This window comes from Pyrgilauda ruficollis, unplaced genomic scaffold, assembly GCF_017590135.1.
Source record: "Pyrgilauda ruficollis isolate IOZ18807 unplaced genomic scaffold, ASM1759013v1 scaffold24, whole genome shotgun sequence".
In the NCBI taxonomy this organism is placed as follows: Eukaryota; Metazoa; Chordata; class Aves; order Passeriformes; family Passeridae; genus Pyrgilauda; species Pyrgilauda ruficollis.
Genome location: NW_024523648.1, coordinates 8,829,046 through 8,846,222, shown reverse-complemented (window position 1 = coordinate 8,846,222; position 17,177 = coordinate 8,829,046). Strand labels below are relative to the sequence as shown.

General features: G+C 45.2%; 1 protein-coding gene across 2 annotated transcripts; it reads left to right on the top strand.

The window, feature by feature from the left end:
• Positions 1–6,187: 6,187 nt before the first annotated feature.
• Positions 6,188–16,562, top strand: ZBTB2 (zinc finger and BTB domain containing 2). Of its 2 annotated transcripts, XM_041469937.1 has the most exons (3): positions 6,188–6,603; positions 10,180–10,363; positions 12,314–16,562. In XM_041469937.1, exons 2-3 carry the CDS (start codon positions 10,191–10,193, stop codon positions 13,674–13,676), a joined length of 1,536 nt encoding a protein of 511 aa, XP_041325871.1. In that variant the 5' UTR covers positions 6,188–6,603; positions 10,180–10,190; the 3' UTR covers positions 13,677–16,562. The 2 variants fall into 2 exon arrangements, with proteins under 2 accessions (XP_041325871.1, XP_041325870.1); XM_041469936.1 differs by lacking the exon at positions 6,188–6,603 and having other exon boundaries at positions 10,164–10,363.
• The last annotated feature ends 615 nt before the right edge of the window (positions 16,563–17,177 follow it).

The following is a 17,177-nucleotide window of genomic DNA, read 5'->3' as shown; positions in this document are numbered from 1 at the left end:
ACAAGCCATGATGACTAAATTCTGGCTAAAAATGCAACTAGAGTTGCAGTAGCTTACTGTTCTCTCTTCACCTGAGAGCATAATTTCTGAGTGCAATACTGGACTGTTTAATACATCAAACAGACATAATGGAGAAAAGAATAAAGTCAGGCACAGCTAGCAAAAACATCTGACTGCAAACCTATCCTTTTGCCATAAATTACAATACAATGCCATGGGTGCCTCTGAAAAAGCAGCTGCTGCTCTAAGTGGAGGCTTTCTCCACTGGAATCAAAACAGATTGTAACTGGAGGTCTTGGTTCTGGAATACCTCAAGTTCCTCTTCTCTGAACTGCTGAGGATGTCTGAACAGTCAGGCCCTGCTCAGGGAAGTGAATTGGTCAGAACAGCTCAGTGACAAAGACTTGTCACTGTGAACTTCTCTGCATCAGTAGCCTGACTCATACAGTGTTGTTGAGAAACAGAACATTACATCTTTTGTGCACCAGGAAATTTTTCCAATAACAGAGAAATAGGTTACATTTTCATTCTAATTTTTCCAGCAAATATTTTTCAGGCTTCTCCCTCCCCTGCTGTGAGGTAATACGCTCAAGGACATTACTTCCCATTGATCTCACATTTAATGTTTCTATGTTTCAACTAAATTGCTAAAATGTATATATGCAGACCAATTGCATCAGTAAGAAAAGTGGTTTTAACAAAGTCATCAGAGGACTCCTAAATGCTCTTTAAAAGCATAAAGTGTCTAGGCTGGATTATCTGAAGTATTCTGTCTCAGGACTGTAAGAGTTACCAACACCTCAAAACAAAAGAAGTGCAGTTACTTTTGAAACTGTAAATCAGTTTATATTGGCACATAAAATCATAGGCATAAAGTCATACTATGCTTCTTGCCAAGCCCCCAGCCCTGCTTACTCCATTGAGTGGCTAGTCACAGTTTGCAAAAAAATGCAAAAGCTTCAGTTAAGCCTTAACAGACCTTTAAAACTTTGTATCCGTTTTTTTCATGGTGTACACACTGGCAGCTGCATCCAAGCATGAGGGGCTTTTGTATTAGCAGCTAACTCTATAGAGAATCCTCTTGCTATATTACACGTAGAGAACCAAGCTGGGAATTGAATTCACCAAGAACGTAACTTGAGCTTTCACTGCACAATATACCAGGGAGTAGAGCCCTCTGTGACCACACAGCACGTGGGAAACTCTCCCTGCCTGCAGTCCCTGTTTCTGCTTCAAGGCAGAGATCCCTTGGGGAGCCTGTACACATGTACACATGGCCTGACCAGGGGGAAGTTTTATGGCACAGGCAGGATGAGGCTCAAGCTCCAGAAGCAACACAGAACTGCCTTATTTGTGAGAACACACCCATTTTTTGCCTGCCTCACCCACCCCATGCTCTCCTGGTGTAACTGAAAACAACCATCATCACTACAGTTTGAACAGTCTGAGTGTTCATCAAAATGGATCTACTCTAACCAGTAAGGGTCACTTGAGGGAAAAAAAATGTAATAGCAATAAATACAGAATATACAAGGAAAACCAGAGAGGAATCCTAAAATACCCAGCATTCTGAAATTTTAACCTTTTTTTAAAAATTAAGACAATGGTAAAAATCTGTTCATATGGAGCCTTGTTAGACCATTGTTTATAAGGATCACTGTGCAAACTGCTTCTATCTGTGCTTTTTCTGTCACATAAGGTAAAGGATAACTTACATATGATTTTCTTTGGCAGATCTGCTGGGAAGTTGTCACAAGAGTAGCTATTTGTAAAACAGCAAGGAATGCTGAGAGCTGTGACTCAATTCCAGACCTGTTTTTCTGGGGTGACAGCACTCATGGCTACAGAGTCAATCTCTGCTCTCTGCTGCACTGTTCGCATCAGCTCTGCTTGCTGTATGCATACACAAACCTCCCTGGAGCTCTGTCATTGAGAGCTGCTTCCTCTGCAACACCTCACCTGCATGGCCATTAAAAATGCACTTGGGAACCACTGCAGTTTGAATCTTTTTTTCCTAAGGAAAATAATACATGCAAGTACATATATTGCTGTAACTTTATAGTCAACCTCCATTAACAGTGTCGCTCCAGCCAAGAGGATATTGTCGTGTTTGATTTTACCTGTTAAAAGTGGGCAGGGCCCATGTAAAAGGCTCATTTCAGACTAAGCCAAAGGCAGGAAATAGATGGCTAATCTGCACCGCAAGAATTGTGTTAGTTGGGTTACACTGAAAATTTCTGACAGAGAGGAGTCTCCTAACAAGAAAAACTATAACACAGTTAAACTATTTCTTTAAATGACATACATTGTACTGGCAAAAGAATGGTTATAATTACTTCCCCTGGTCTAAATTGCAGCTACTCTAGTTTTGTACACAAGGTGTAGAATCAATTCTTAATATCCTGATACCAGAAGACCAGCTTAGCCTACAGAACAACAAAGATCCATTTCTTCATCTTTTTCAGCTCAAACAGCCTACACAAAAGGTGTCTCACACACCATGGATCTCCTTCACCTCTCAGACCACCAAAACTACTGGCAACAAAAATATGAAAGCTCAGATCTCATTGGGGATGACCACTCACCTATCACCAACAGCAAGGCAAGGAAGAGTATGGCAGCCAAGGCAAGAAAAAGCAGAGCTATTCCACTATTGCTGTGGGCCCGTACATCAGTTTTCCCAAGGATCACTTTTACATTCCTAGAATGCTGTCTGAAAGACAGGTGAGACTTGGCTAAACTATGTTCACAATTCTAACAGGGGAAGGAGAGTCCTGGATGAAAAGCTTGGAGATTCTCAAGAGGTACAATGTTCCAGGAAGACGCTATTGCACCTGTCACACTTGCCACCAAGCCTTCTTGCCAGCATAAATCCAAAGTGGAAGTATTAGAAATGGCAGCTGTGCTAATAAAACAGATTTACAGCATTGACATAAACTCTTGGTTTACTACAGTTGTACCGATGTGAAATAGGGTCCCACACCTTCGGGGAACAATTCCCACGCATTGCCCAGGACTTGCAACTCCCAGATCCCTGTGGCTTCCACTCCTCTGGGAGTGTGTCAGCAGTGTTGCAGGGAGCAGTGACAAAGTGTTCTTCAGAACAGCGACTCTGCTCTCTTACTTTTCAAAAATGCTGAAAAATTTGAAAACTCACAAAAAATCTTAGCACTTTGAGCCTAATTAACATCACTAGAGCTGTTGAGTTTTTGACTACAGCAATAAAAAAATCTGCCATTCCACTCCAGATTTCAACTGAACTCATCCAAGAAGACACACTTACAGGACTTGAGACTGGATCAAGTTCCTCCCACTGCTCAAGTGACTTTTTACTCAGATTAGCAGACACTTCCGTCATCCTATTAACACTTATATCATCAGCAGCACACTCATTTACAATGTAAAATATGATCTTATCAGACAAAATGCTGCCTCTAATCCAAGTACGTGCAGACTGAAGTAAAACCCAAAACCTAGGGACTGATCCTGTCATCAACAGCATCACACCTAAGAAAGTGCTACACACATCTGAGCACAATCTCAAACATTCTGAACAGTCCTTTCAAAAAGTCATAAAAGTGGGAAAGAAATCCTAATCTAGTACCTCTAGCAACTCAGGAGGAAAAGCCAGCACATAAAAACTAAAAGCACAGTAATGCCACTTAATGAGACATGGATACATTTCTATGTATCAGAAATTCAGTAATTTCAGGTGCATGGATTGTAACCTAAGAAACAAACAACCCCAAAAATCTGAAGAGATAGAGTAATATTTTAGATCCACATGATAAGTTGGGTGTCCCAAATTCATCAGGTGAATGGTTATCACTCCCTGTGACACAGGTGACACGTCTCAGGTGTCAGTACTGAAGTTGTGAAGTTTGGCAACATTACACTCAACACAACCATCTTTCTACAGATTCCAACAGGCCTTGAATCTAATAGGATTAGAAACTGCATTATTGCTGGATTCAAATACTGCAGTATAAATAAAGGTGATTTACAGCTGAATTATGAGCTGTTAATAATACAAATAAACCATAGCCAAGTTAATTTTTTCTCCAGTTTCAGAGACAGCACAGAGGAGAATCCCACACAAATGCCAAGTTCAGCATAAAAGAAAAAGAGGCCAAAAAGCCTGCCAGATATTTGCCAGAAACACACTGGTTTTCCTAAGTAGCCCACTCAGTTAAATTAAAAATTATATAACTTTTTCAATATCTTCCAGGAGAATGAGACAGATCATCAAACACTAAGCAACTTGAGTACAAATGCCCATCTACTATCTTTACTTTGTATTTAGCTTGCAAAACTGAAATGCAAGGGAAACCATTCAGGGGAAAAATTGCCAAGTAGACTGGTTAAATACACTCTATAAACTTTCTGCCACATGCTCACATAGCAGAACTCCACGAGTTGTGCTGGACTACAATGGACATGGTTTTAAGATCTCAGCTATTTGAGATGGGTCTTAAAGATTAGGTTCTGTTCAGATGCTTTATTCTAAGTACTGGAACAGCAGCAGACAGCTTCCAGCTCCATTAAAATGAAAAGTCCTTGGGTTTTGGGGTTGGTTTGTTGGTTTTTGTCCTGCACTTTTCAAATGCAGTTTAAGTTGGGTAAATAAATTAATATTCATGAGCTATTTGATGCAAAGAATCAAGCTGTGCCTATCAAGATATCCATTAATTTCAGTGGGAGATGGCTTAGTCAGACAGACTCACATAAAACTGGTCTAATCCTTTATCAGTTTAGACCCTGTAGAAGTAACAACAGTCTGGGATGGCTGCAATTATCTGTGGATCTACAAACCAGACAAGATACAAGACTCCTCCTCCCCATCAGCACACCTGCTGTCAAGACACAAAGTTCAAAGTTTGGGCCTTTTTTTCCATAGTATATCTTATTTAATTACCATGCAAACAACATCCCAAGTACAGCTAGGCCCCTAAATGTTTGCTTAAATAAGTATCCTAAAATGTAATAATCATCTGGACCTAATTCAGACAGCTGGCATTGTAGCATATGCTGTTCCCCATCAACAACGAAAAGCACACTGGAGGACAGCAGGAGCAGGGCTCCAGGGCAGAGGGTGCCAAGGAACCCCCTTTACCTATTGCTGGCCAAACATCTTCCCACAAGACTTCAACAACAAAGTGACAAAGTTTCTCTCTGAAAATGGTTCTGTCCATGCCACTGCTCTGCTTAGCAGATGTATCCAGGCTGTCCCTGGACTGATTCCCTGCCTGGAAATCACATCCAAGGGCCTCCCGGCCTCTTGTAGAAGACAGCATCCCTGCTCCATGCTAACAGCTCTGACTTAGTAACTTCTGCAAGACCAACAATTTTTTTCCAAGTACATTTGTTGGTGTACTTCTTTATGCAGTTTTATAAGCATCCGTGTATTATTCTACAGCATGCCTTGGATCTGGATAAAATGAGGCCTTGCTACAGCCACCTTCCCTCTGCACTCCACCACAACCAGATCTGCCACTGTGGGAAGTTGCAGATGTGATTTTTACATACGGCAGCTATATCATCCCTTAGAAAGGCAAGTTAAGAATACCCACTTCAAATAACCTGCATCCAGCTGAAGAGACCGCAAGCAGACCCAACCTTTCCACGTTTGTACTCTGAATCACTCTTTTTGACAACTGATCTTGTAACCTCCCATCTGACAGCTCAGCCACGGCGTGGCCAGGTCAGTTTCACAGAGATCGGTCCCACGCCGCCCCTTCCCGACGCACCGGAGCGAGACTTGCTATAAATGACACCTGGACAGCAGCCAGGGTGACGCGGAGGAGGGCACCGGCTCTCAGAGTTCGTGCCCGATAGGCCCGGGACACCGCGTCCCGCCGCTGCCGGCCCGTCCCCGTCTCCCACATCCCCGGCAAGTCCGCGAGAAGCGCCGGGACGCACCTGCGCCCGTCACTCCTCCCCGGCAGCGAGCGCAAGGGCAGAACCCGCCGGCATCCATCCCTCCATCCCACACCCGCCGCCAAGCACCGCCCGGCGGGAGCCGCTCGGGGCCCCCCGGCGGCGGCACCGAGCAGCCTCTGCCGCCACGGCGAGGACGGACGGGCGCCGGGAAGGCGGCGGCGGGCGCGGCACAGCACCGCCCCATCCCATCCCATCCCATCCCGTCCTGTCCCGTCCCATCCCATCCCCGCACGTCTACACGATCCCCGTTATCCCGCAGCGCTGGAGGCAGAGGGGGGTGCAGGGGGGCTACACCGGCCTCCGCCGCCCGGGAGTTTTAAAGGGGCAGCGCGCCTGGCTAGTACGGGAGCAGCAGCTTTGCCCCGGGGGTGCCCGGAAGGCGGGAGGGCCGCTCCCGTTCCCGGTGGTGGGGCGGGCGCGGAGGGAGGGGCGGGGGCTGGGTGTCTCCCGCTGCCGCCACAGCGCTCGCCGCCTCCCCTCCCCCACGGCGGGGGCTCCTCGCCGCAGCCTCTGTGCTCCGCTCCCGGTCATGTGACCCGAACGTAACCGGACAGGAAAAGCCGCCGCCGCCGCCGCCGCGCTGACTCCGTTGTTGCTGCTGCCGGGCGCGGAGACGGCGGCGGCCCCCGCGCGGCGCCACCCGGCGGCCCCCACGCCCCCCAGGTGAGCGCGGCGGCGGGGGCGCGGCGGGGCCTGCTCGGCCCTACCTCCGCATTGTGTGTGAGGGGCTCCCCGGGCCCCGCCGGGTCCGAGCGGGCCGAGGGGGTTGCGGGGCGGGAGGTGGAACTGCCCGGTGAATCCCCGCCGGACCGGACCGGGCCGGACCGGGCCGGGCCAGGCGGCTGCATCCGGGACACGGTACGGGGGGGGATGGGTGCGCACCGAGGGGAGGGCCGGGCCGTGCCGGAGGGAAGTGGGTGGGTCGCGGAGAGAGAGGAAGAGAGGGAGGAGGTCGGGGGGACCGGTGCCGCCTGGCGCGGGGCTCGGCTCGGCCGGTTGAGGCCCGCGCTGCCTCCCTCCCGCCCCCTTCGGCGGCGGTGGCGGCGGCAGCAGCAGCAGCGGGATCCGGCGCGCGCGGGGCGGGGCGGCCCCGCCTGTCCCCCGCCCCCCCCCGGCGGGTTGGGCTGGGCCGGCCCTGGCGGCGGCGGCGGCGGCGGCTCTTCCCGTCTCGCGCGCCCTGGCGGCTCCGCTCGCGCTGCGTCTCGCGCGCCGTCTCCGTCCCGTCCGTGCGCGCGTGGCGTGCGCGGGGGGGTGTGGGCGGGGCCAGCGGGAGGAGGGAGGGGCGGGGCGCAGCCAGTGAGAGCGGCGCGCGGCCGCCCGGCCTTCCGCCCCGGCGGCCAATGGGAGAGCGCCGTCCGCTCCCGCACTGGGGCCGAGCGTGCTCCGGGCATGGAGCGGGCGCGCGGCCGGACACGCCCCCGGCCGGGAGAAGGCGGGAGCGCCCCGGCGGGGCTGGGAGGCACGGAAGGCCCATCGCGGGTCCCGCCCGCCGCCCGGGCTGAGGGCGAAGGCCGAGCGGGCGCCTGCCGCCGCCGCTGCGGGAGGTGCGGCGCGTCTGTGAGCGGCCGGGGCCGCGCCGGTGCCCTCCGCCGTCGGAGCGGGAGCGGCGCCGCGGGCTCGGTGCTGTCGAGGTTCGCTGCCCGGGGTGCGAGGGCAGAGCGGGAAGCGCCGTGCCCGAGCTGTTCCCTGCCAGCCCGCTTGGCTGCCCGTAGCCGGCTCACTGCCGCGGTGCGGTACCGGCGCTTCCCCGGTGTTATCCTGGGCTTGTGCCGCCCCCTTTTCCCTGCGGGGTCACCGCAGCGAGCGCCCTGCCCGAACGGGCTCGGCCCCGCTGAACAGATTAGGTAACTTCCAAAGCCGCGGCGGAGCGGGCCGGGCAGGGAAGCGCTGTCCCCGCGGGGTTTCGGGCACGAGAAGCATTTCGCACACTTGTTGAATCGGTCAGCACTGAAATACGGCCGTGCCGGTGTTAATCGCCGCTTCATTTAGCTAAGGGTAAAATTCCTGAGCACACGCATACCTGTAATGTGCTAAGTGCTTTCCTCGCTCCTTTCATCTGCCCTGTCATTTCCTTAGAGTGTAATTACTGCAGTGCTTTCAGCTAGAGCGTTTAGATATCGTCCAGATACATGCAAAACACAATGTTGTGCACATGTATCATCTTTTTAAAAGTTCAATTCAGGTCGTTAAGGAAGGGCTTGCTGTTCGGGGTAAGAGTGAAGCTCCAAACTAAACACACTTAGGACGGTAATAACTAGAAAGAATGCTTGTCTGGCTTGGAGTGCCTTCACATCAATGGTTTGCTCTGCTTGGCAAGTTTTCTTGTCCAAGTGCAAACTAGACTGAATTTTAAAATGTAGAACACAATAATCAAAGGTAAAAAAAAAAATCTAGCATGTTTTCTGTAACATCACCCACATGAGGCATCTTGCAGGATTAAATAACATCAAATATGATTTTTGTTCCTGCTGACAGCAAGTATTCCCTCTTGTGGAGAGAGAGAGAGAGAGTCTTAGCATATTGTATGTACAAACTTAGTTATCCAAACGTTAGTTTAGGGAGGAGGATATGTACCTAAAGAGAGTTAAAACCTAACTTCTTTTTCTCTTATTAACTGTAAGAAAATAATCAGCTGTATCTTACACTGTATTTCTTTCTTTGTCTTTACACCCTTGCCTCCAGTGAGTTCTGATCTCATGTGAATGCAAAAAAAATGCATTTGGTCAGCCTGGTTATTCCTTTAAATGTGAGGGAGTTCTTCCCTGTCCAGCAAGTAGAAATACTTGCTTCTCTAGTGACTAAACATACTGGCATATGTGGAATACATTTCTGTTCTCTTTCCCAAAAAGCCATGCTTTTACTGTATAAAAGAAACTAGCTGCTTGAACCTGACTTAAATTCCAATAACTTGCTTTTAAGTTTAGAGGGGAAAACGCCCAAGACTTTTTAAAAAATTTTTTATCCACTTCTAGTTTCACCTTCTCATTCTGTTCTGTTTCTGTTCTGAGCATTACATGGCCAGGAATTTTGTTGGCTTCTCTTGCTGTTTTGTATGTTTATGTACAGATTTATATTGCTTCATACTTTCACTTTTCCCAAAGCTCTATTTGCTTTGATGAAGTTTGTTTCCACTTGCTGATCTTACTAGCCCTGTATTCATCCATCCATCCAACCATGGGTAGCTGTCCTGATGTGTTTTCCTGTGTATTTTTTTCCCCCAAAGCTACCAATTTTTGCTTCCAAGACTGCCCTTGAATCCTTGAGAAAAAGTTTGTTCTTTATGGGCAGCCTCCAGCATCTGGTACAAGGAGGTGCCCAGGAGGGTGAGGGGCATTGGAAGCCCTGGCCTAGGGGGGCTCGGGTCAGTGCCACATTTCACTGTTGGTTATCCTACCTGCAGTGGACAGAACTGCACCTCTCACCCTTTGAGTTTCTTGATGTTCTAGGCAGGCATGAGGCATGCAGACTTCTTAAAAATGCTATTATGGCTGGTCTCAATAAATAGATCAATAGTTACTAGGTGAAAAGGTTGGCCCCTCTATACAGGATATCAATATCCTGTATTGATAGTCCAGAGTTGCCAATACCTAAAATGAATTCACTGTTTGAGCCTGGGAAGATTAAGGTATGTATCTGGTATTTCCCAGGAGAGGGCATAACCATCACCATTGTTCAGTTATTTAATGCTGGGCTTGGATTCAGCTGGATGGACTCATAACTTTTAGGTAAAAGATATACAGAGACACTGAAAATCCAGGTTAAAATTATCTAACTTGTCTTTTATTGGGTTGTGTCTCTCCTACTGGTGTAGGTGAGAGTGACTAACATCAGAATGGAAAATCAGTTTTCCTATTTTAGCAGACAAGTGGCAACCAAAAGGCTTCCTTTTTCCCACTCTGTATAGGTGTTTTTACTACTTGTTAATGTATCTTCCTCTTCCTTAGCTATTTATATTTCTGTATCCAAGTACCCACACCATGCCTTTCCACAACACTTTGGTCCTGGTTCTCCTTTGCTCTTTGAGCCTTGGCAAATCACTCACACCTTGGTAATCGCATTTCCCATCATGAAAGAGAAATCCTTGCCTATGTGTAAGGTATCTTACACAGTAACTTGGGATTAAGATGTGTTACTAAAGCATGGCATCTGGATATTGGAGAAAATATCTGTTAAGAGACAGCTACTGTTGCATCTGTGCACCTACTGTAAAGTTTTACATGCAAGTCATTTGCTTTTCAGAGTGTAAAAAAATGGATTTGGCCAACCATGGACTTATTCTGCTGCAGCAGCTAAATGCTCAGAGAGAGTTCGGTTTCCTGTGTGACTGCACAGTTGCCATTGGGGATGTCTACTTCAAGGCACACAAATCTGTCCTCGCTTCTTTCTCCAACTACTTCAAGATGTTGTTTGTTCATCAAACCAGGTAACTCTAAAAAGGTTCACCATTTAAATGTTGTTCAGCTAACTAAGCTAAGGAAGTCTAGCAACAAAATGTTCTTTTTGCTTCTTGTTATGACATAAAGAGCGTCTTAACTGCAAACTAGAACCTCACTTTCAAACATATTAAAGTCAAACTGTGATTCATTAACACTAATTTTATAATTTAGCATAAGTTCTTTATCCTTAAAAAAACATAGAAAATTGAATTTCTACAACTGAATACTTCAAGGATCCTGTCTTCTCTCCTGCACTTTCCTTCCCCCAATCACTGTCTTCTACTCTGTCTTGACACTGTTCTTGACGTTTGTGTAATGTTACATACAATCCAGTAAGTACTTGCTAGGAGATTGTGAGAAATAAACTTACAAAAGAGATATATGTGTTTAATTTCTTTGCAGTTTATTGTCAATTAAATAATAGAATACTGTATAATGGTGGAAAATAAGGGGGGTTGTGGTATTTTTCTTTCAGTGTTTTTTTTTTTTATTATTTCTGTACCACAGGCTTACATTGAGGAGATTGAAAAGATCACCAGAGTGTGAGATTTAAAGATTTTTTGGTCTTTTTCCAAAATACTTGAACTAACTCAAAAAGTTAGTTAAGTGATTCACACTTAACTCTTTGGCTAAGAGTTCTTAACCAGAAGTGAACTGCTAGGACAGAAGTGCGTTTGCACTTCTGAAAAAAGACTGCAGGCAGATGTTATCACTCTTGATGCTCCTTCAAAAGCACACAGTCATCTTTGAAAGACATCATTGCAAGTTTACTTTTGCGTCATATATCTGAATTCAGAAGCAGTCACAGAGCTCAAGAAGGGTGCACCTCAAGAAACTGAAGAACTGGCTATAATTTCCTCCTCAGCTTGGTAGCCTTCTCTAGTTAGAGCATTCAAACCACAGCACACAATCATGTCCATTTTTGAATTTTTGTGGTTTATTTATGTTTGTTTTTTTAATAGAGGAGCTACAAATACTTATGAAAAATAATTAGAATCCCAGTTCCTCTCCAGTTAGCTAACTGACCTCAAAAAGATGTTCCCTGGTTTCTTCTTCTGTGAACCTTGCCTTACTTTCTGCACAGAGATACAGGCTTAGCTAGAGCAGTGGTAGCTGTCTCAGTCCAGAGCATTGATGCATTGGACACACTCTGAGCTGGAGGGGGGTGTTGGTTTCAGTCCTGTTGGGCTGAAGAGGGGATCACAGCCAAAGCATCTCCTTTCGAGTGCTTTAATCAAGGGACTGCTAGGCTGACCAGGCAGTCCACTGGTGCTGCTGTTTCTCCCTCCCTGTGCAAGGAAAAAATCTGCTGTTCTGCTGTGTAAAGAACCTGGATTCCAGGGGTTACACCTGTTGCATCAGATCCCCGGGTGAATTCACGCCCTGTCCCACATGGTTTCTGGATCATAATGCACTTGGGATAGCACAATACTGCACATTTGCTGAACTGTAGCTGTAAACCCTAGTAGGACATAGAAGCCCAGCAGGCAAGTGCCAGATGAATTAGGTGTTTTCAGGGCTAAATACTGAGAAAAGTTTATTGGTCTGTGAATTTAGAGCTCCCGTGCGAGCAGGCTGTAATTTAGCTACAGATCTGTTTGAATCCAGCCAAGAAAAGAGGGGAAATGTCTTTGCAGTTTACAAAATATATTAATGTGTGACAACACTTTACAACATAAAAGCAATTTAAAATGGTACAGGTTGCAATGGGACAGCTTTTCTTTCAAGCCAGTTACTTCACCGAGGAAAGAAGTCATCTTTCAAGTAGCTCCTAAGATTAGCTCTTTCACAGTAAGGCATTTCCCTTAATATTTATTGCAGATTCTGACTTTTGAATTTAAGTAGAAACCTCCTATTTTTATCAAGGCTTGAATAACCTAGAACTGGGAAAAAATATTTTCTTTATGTCTTATTGATAATTTTGTTTCACCTTTCAGTGAATGTGTCCGTTTGAAAGCGACCGACATACAGCCAGATATCTTCAGTTATCTCTTGCATTTGATGTACACTGGGAAGATGGCACCACAACTCATTGACCCAGTTCGACTAGAACAGGGAATAAAGTTTCTGCATGCATATCCACTAATTCAAGAGGCCAGCCTTGCAAGTCAGGGAACTTTTTCTCACCCGGATCAAGTCTTTCCATTAGCATCTTCATTATATGGCATTCAGATTGCAGATCACCAGATAAGGCATCCCACTAAGGTTACGTCAGCGACGGACAAACTTGGGCGAGAACCACGGCCTCAGACATCCCGGATGAACCAAGAGCAGGCTTCTGAAGGCTCGCAGCTGTCGCAGTTGGGTGCAAATCTGCCACAAGTGACCCGGACAAATATGTCTGCTTCTGACCCATTGCCATCTTCTTTATCTCCAGAACTGGTATCCGCTGCTGGTAATAATTCACCTTCGGGAGAAGAGGCCAATATGGAAGCATCTTCTTCAGATGAACAGCCTGCCTCTCTCACAATAGCACATGTCAAGCCAAGTATTATGAAAAGGAATGGAAGCTTCCCAAAATACTATGCCTGTCACCTCTGCGGTCGCCGGTTCAACCTGCGCAGCAGCTTGCGGGAGCACCTGCAGATCCACACGGGAGTTCCCTTCACATCTAGCCAGCAGGGAGAAAGTAATATTTCTTTGTCTCTCTGTAACAACACAGCTGATAAAGATGCCATGGAAGTGCCTGAAGCGGGGATGATTAGTGACAGCGAGCTGCAGCAGATCTCAGACTCCCCAATAATTGATGGGCAGCAGCAGTCAGAGACACCTCCCCCCTCCGATATCGCAGATATTGACAACCTGGAGCAGGCAGATCAAGAGAGGGAGGTAAAGAGACGGAAATATGAATGTTCCATCTGTGGTCGCAAATTTATTCAGAAAAGCCACTGGAGGGAGCACATGTACATACACACGGGCAAGCCCTTCAAGTGCAGCACTTGTGACAAAAGCTTTTGTAGGGCTAACCAGGCTGCCAGACACGTGTGCCTAAACCAGAGCATGGACACGTACACCATGGTGGATAAACAGACTCTGGAGCTCTGTACTTTTGAGGAAGGCAGTCAAATGGACAACATGCTAGTACAGACCAACAAGCCCTACAAATGTAACTTGTGTGACAAAACTTTTTCAACTCCCAATGAAGTAGTCAAACATTCGTGCCAAAATCAAAACTCTGTCTTTACACTAGAAGAAGATCGCTCCATTCTGTTAGGTGGTGGGGACACAGAAGCCACAGAGACTGATAACGCAGTGTTAGCCTCCATCAAAAAGGAGCAGGAAGCAGTGTTGTTAGACTGAATGTGAAACCTATATCAATTTTTTAAAGTTTCTTTACTCATTTTTTATTAAATCAATTTTTTCCTCCCCTTATCTCTTACCTCACTTACCCCACCATCTTTTCCAGCAACCTCCTTCCCACCCTTTGTCTTCAGCAACCAGAACTGTACTGGCACATTAGGAAATTGGACTTTGCCTCTCCCACCAAAACAAACAAAAAGCTCTTGCATCAAACCACAACAAAATTGATTTTAATACAAAGGAACATGTGAAAAAACAATCCAGCTAACTATGTTGATAGTATTAGTTATTCCAAATTGAATAGATTTTAAACAAAATTTAGATTGCTTAAAAGTGTATTTAGATACAATGATGAGTGTAATGAGAAACAGAGTATCAGTTTGGTAAGCAAAGGATATATGTATTTTAGTTTCCCTGGTAGAAGGCATTTTGAGATCTGGCAGATTAAACACCGTGCTCTTTACAAGTCCGCATGCAAGTTGATTAAGGTTATAACCTGAGCCCTCAGAACTTTTCCTCAAGGAATGCAGAAATCTCTGTTCATTGAGTTAAAAAGAGCTGAGGGTGTTGGTTTTCTTTTAGCCGTATGTTTTCCTTCAAGTATGCCTTTGGGTATCTGTTTCAGAGTCAAGCAAAGTCGTTACTTAGTCAAATTCTGACTTAAGTAGCTGTAATAGTAATGTGATGGCAATCTTTATATATATATATATATAAATACTGTATATGTATAAAGATTTATATATATATAAAGTGTCTGTGTGTATATTTGGTACAGGTAAATAAATGCACACATCCTTTTTAGGTAACTGGCCGTCTGCTCTCAGATTCAGCCTGGAATGTCTTTTAGTTGTTTGACAAAGCTAGTCATTGCACAGGTTGCTTTTAGCCAAATTTGAAACGTCCTGAGCTGTGTGCATTTTTATTGACCTGTTGAAGAGAAGCCAATAGGTAAGTGTTGTCACCCAAGCTACCAAGGAAACTAGAGAAGTGGCATACTGGTGAGCACTGCACCATCGTTAGTGCAGCACATGCGTGTGTTGTTAGCTATACGGAGCTTTGAGTCATTCTGGATGAAAGGAGAGAGAAAAGCTTTATTCCCTTACTCAGGCAAGGAATGTCTGTGATTTCATTTGGTCTAATGGCATGAGTTAAGAGGAAGGAAAAGCGGTGTTCTAGCAACAGGTGATCATGGTTGTTTTAAAATGAATCTGTAGTGCTGGCTGGGAAATTCTGCTCTATGAGTTACTTTGAAAGCCAAGACAAAGCCTGCAAAAACTGAAAGGGTGAATTCTGTAGTTTTAGTTACTGCTGATGGTAGTACTGCATCTTTGTGTTAAAAATCAAGTTGTTGATTTTTATTATTTTATATAGATGCCCAGATTTTTTGCTGGTAGCCTAAAAACCTAAACTGACAGCAGCAATGAAGCCCACTGAGTAATTACTGGGCCAACAGAAGGTCTAAGTGGACAGAAAAAGTGCCCCATCATAAATGGAGACAGTGTGTGTTTGGGGGGAGGGGTGGGAGAGGGCAAGTCACAAACCACAGCTCTTCTCTGTGTATACGTTTAAACTGAATATCATCTTTTTGTGTATAGTTAAGTTCTCAGATTTGTAAGTTTTTATACATCATTTCATTGAATAAAAACTGAATTAAATGGGATATGATTTATTGAGTTGAAGGTGAAAGGTTGTTGGTGTTCGGTCTTCCTGGATGAGCTCTTTTTGAATCAGTTTAAAAGCCAAGCAATGTATTCTGTTTATCAGACTAAAACCTCCATCACACAGGTGAACAATGAGCTTACTAAAACTTGAGGTGGATTTAGCACAAAAAGTCTCTACATGCTAGATTTTTTCCCAGCTTATTATAATGTGACCATTATTGTAAAGTTTATTGTAAGTGATATTGATTTTATTATCTGTCTTTTATTAGAGTAATAGGTTCAAAATCAATTGACTTCAAAGTATAGAAGTATTTTGAGGTAAAAAAATGACATCTTACAGAATTATATTAGTGCTGCCCATTTTAAAACTTTAGGTCCTTCATCTACCAGTATAATTTCCTTAAATGTGGGTTTTGTTTCATCTTTCTTAGTCCAAAATGCTCTCAGAATAGAAAAACAAAAGAATAAACCTTTCCTAGTTCAGGGTAACATCAGCTTTTGAGGTGTCTGTGGTTTAGGGGATAGTCACAAGTTCATTTCCAAAATGACTGAAGCTGCTAAAGGTGCTACCACCTCAGCTGTTAGTTACTGCTTAGATGCTTTTTTTTTTTTTTTTTTTTTTTTTTTTTAATCCAGTGCTCCAGTTCTGCTGTGGGGCAAAGTACAGCAGTTCAGCTCAACTCCCCAGATGGCTGGTTGTGTAAGGGTGCACGTGGCCACAGCATTTGCTGTGAGACATTATTCCTGCTCTCACTTCTCCTTCTCCACTCTTTGGACATCATGATGTTTGCTAGGTTACATATTGAATGGACTCAAGTAAAAAACAACCAGTCTTGAAAGAAGCTATTTTTCTGTCAAGCCTGTTCCTTATTTTAGCTCTGCAGAAGGTTTTGAACAACTCACAGATTGTGCAGAGACGGAGATGAGCTGGGAAGAGCCTTACTGAAGCCAGTGTTGCTGCTGGCAACACCCGGGATGCAGAAGATGGGAAGTGGTGACTCCCACGTGGACAGGTAGCTCCTCTGGAGGGCAGCGTGGCCTTCAGGCTGGTGTGCTGCCCAGCAAGAAGGAGCAGGGTAGGGCAGTGAAACAATTAGCCGGGGAAGGAGTTGGTTATGATGGTCCTGGCTCAGCAGAGATACTTCACCTGTTAATATTTATTCTTATGAAATAACACTGTCAGGTAAAGAGAAAAAGAAAAAACACAATAAAGAGACTTTTAATATGTGTTGAGCTATGATAATGGTTTCTTTTAAATACCCTTTTATTGTCTGATGCTCCATTGGGATATTTAAGTCATTGCCTTTCAACTTCATGAGCAGTTTTGTTCCTTTACAAGAAATTAGAAACAGTATATTCTGGTTATTAACAGCTGCGTCAAGAATTTGGGAAATTGCAGCGCAAATGCAGTTTTGCTCAAGCTTCCTTTTCTAAACCCTCTCAATTATTATTACAGTAAGAGATAACTCCAGGGTTTAGTTTTCAGTTTTACTTGGAGATTTGTGACTGAGCTGCTCATTGCTCATTCAGTCTGCTCACCTGCTGAAGTTGTGAATTTTCTACCAAACAAAAGCAGACATCTTGGCAGGAACTGCTGAGAAGTCAGTGAAAATCTGCCATCATTCAAGGCCGTGTGCTGGAAATTCTGCTCCATGCTTTTCCAAAGGAGTACCTTTAAAAGTAATTTCCTAGGCATGTCACTTGACATCTCTGCCTTGACTTCAAAAGTACCAAACACCTACAAATCTCTCTGCTCCGGCAGAGGATTATCACTTCTGAAAGTGAAGTTTGCAGTCCATTGCAGTCAATATTTTTCCATCAAGTATCTTCTCCATCACTG

Excerpts from the sequence above, each read along its gene's own strand:
- ZBTB2 (XM_041469937.1), top strand. The coding sequence starts at position 10,191 with ATGGATTTGGCCAACCATGGACTTATTCTGCTGCAGCAGCTAAATGCT. Across the intron at positions 10,364-12,313 it reads TTGTTTGTTCATCAAACCAG|TGAATGTGTCCGTTTGAAAG; the intron begins GTAACTCTAAAA and ends TTCACCTTTCAG.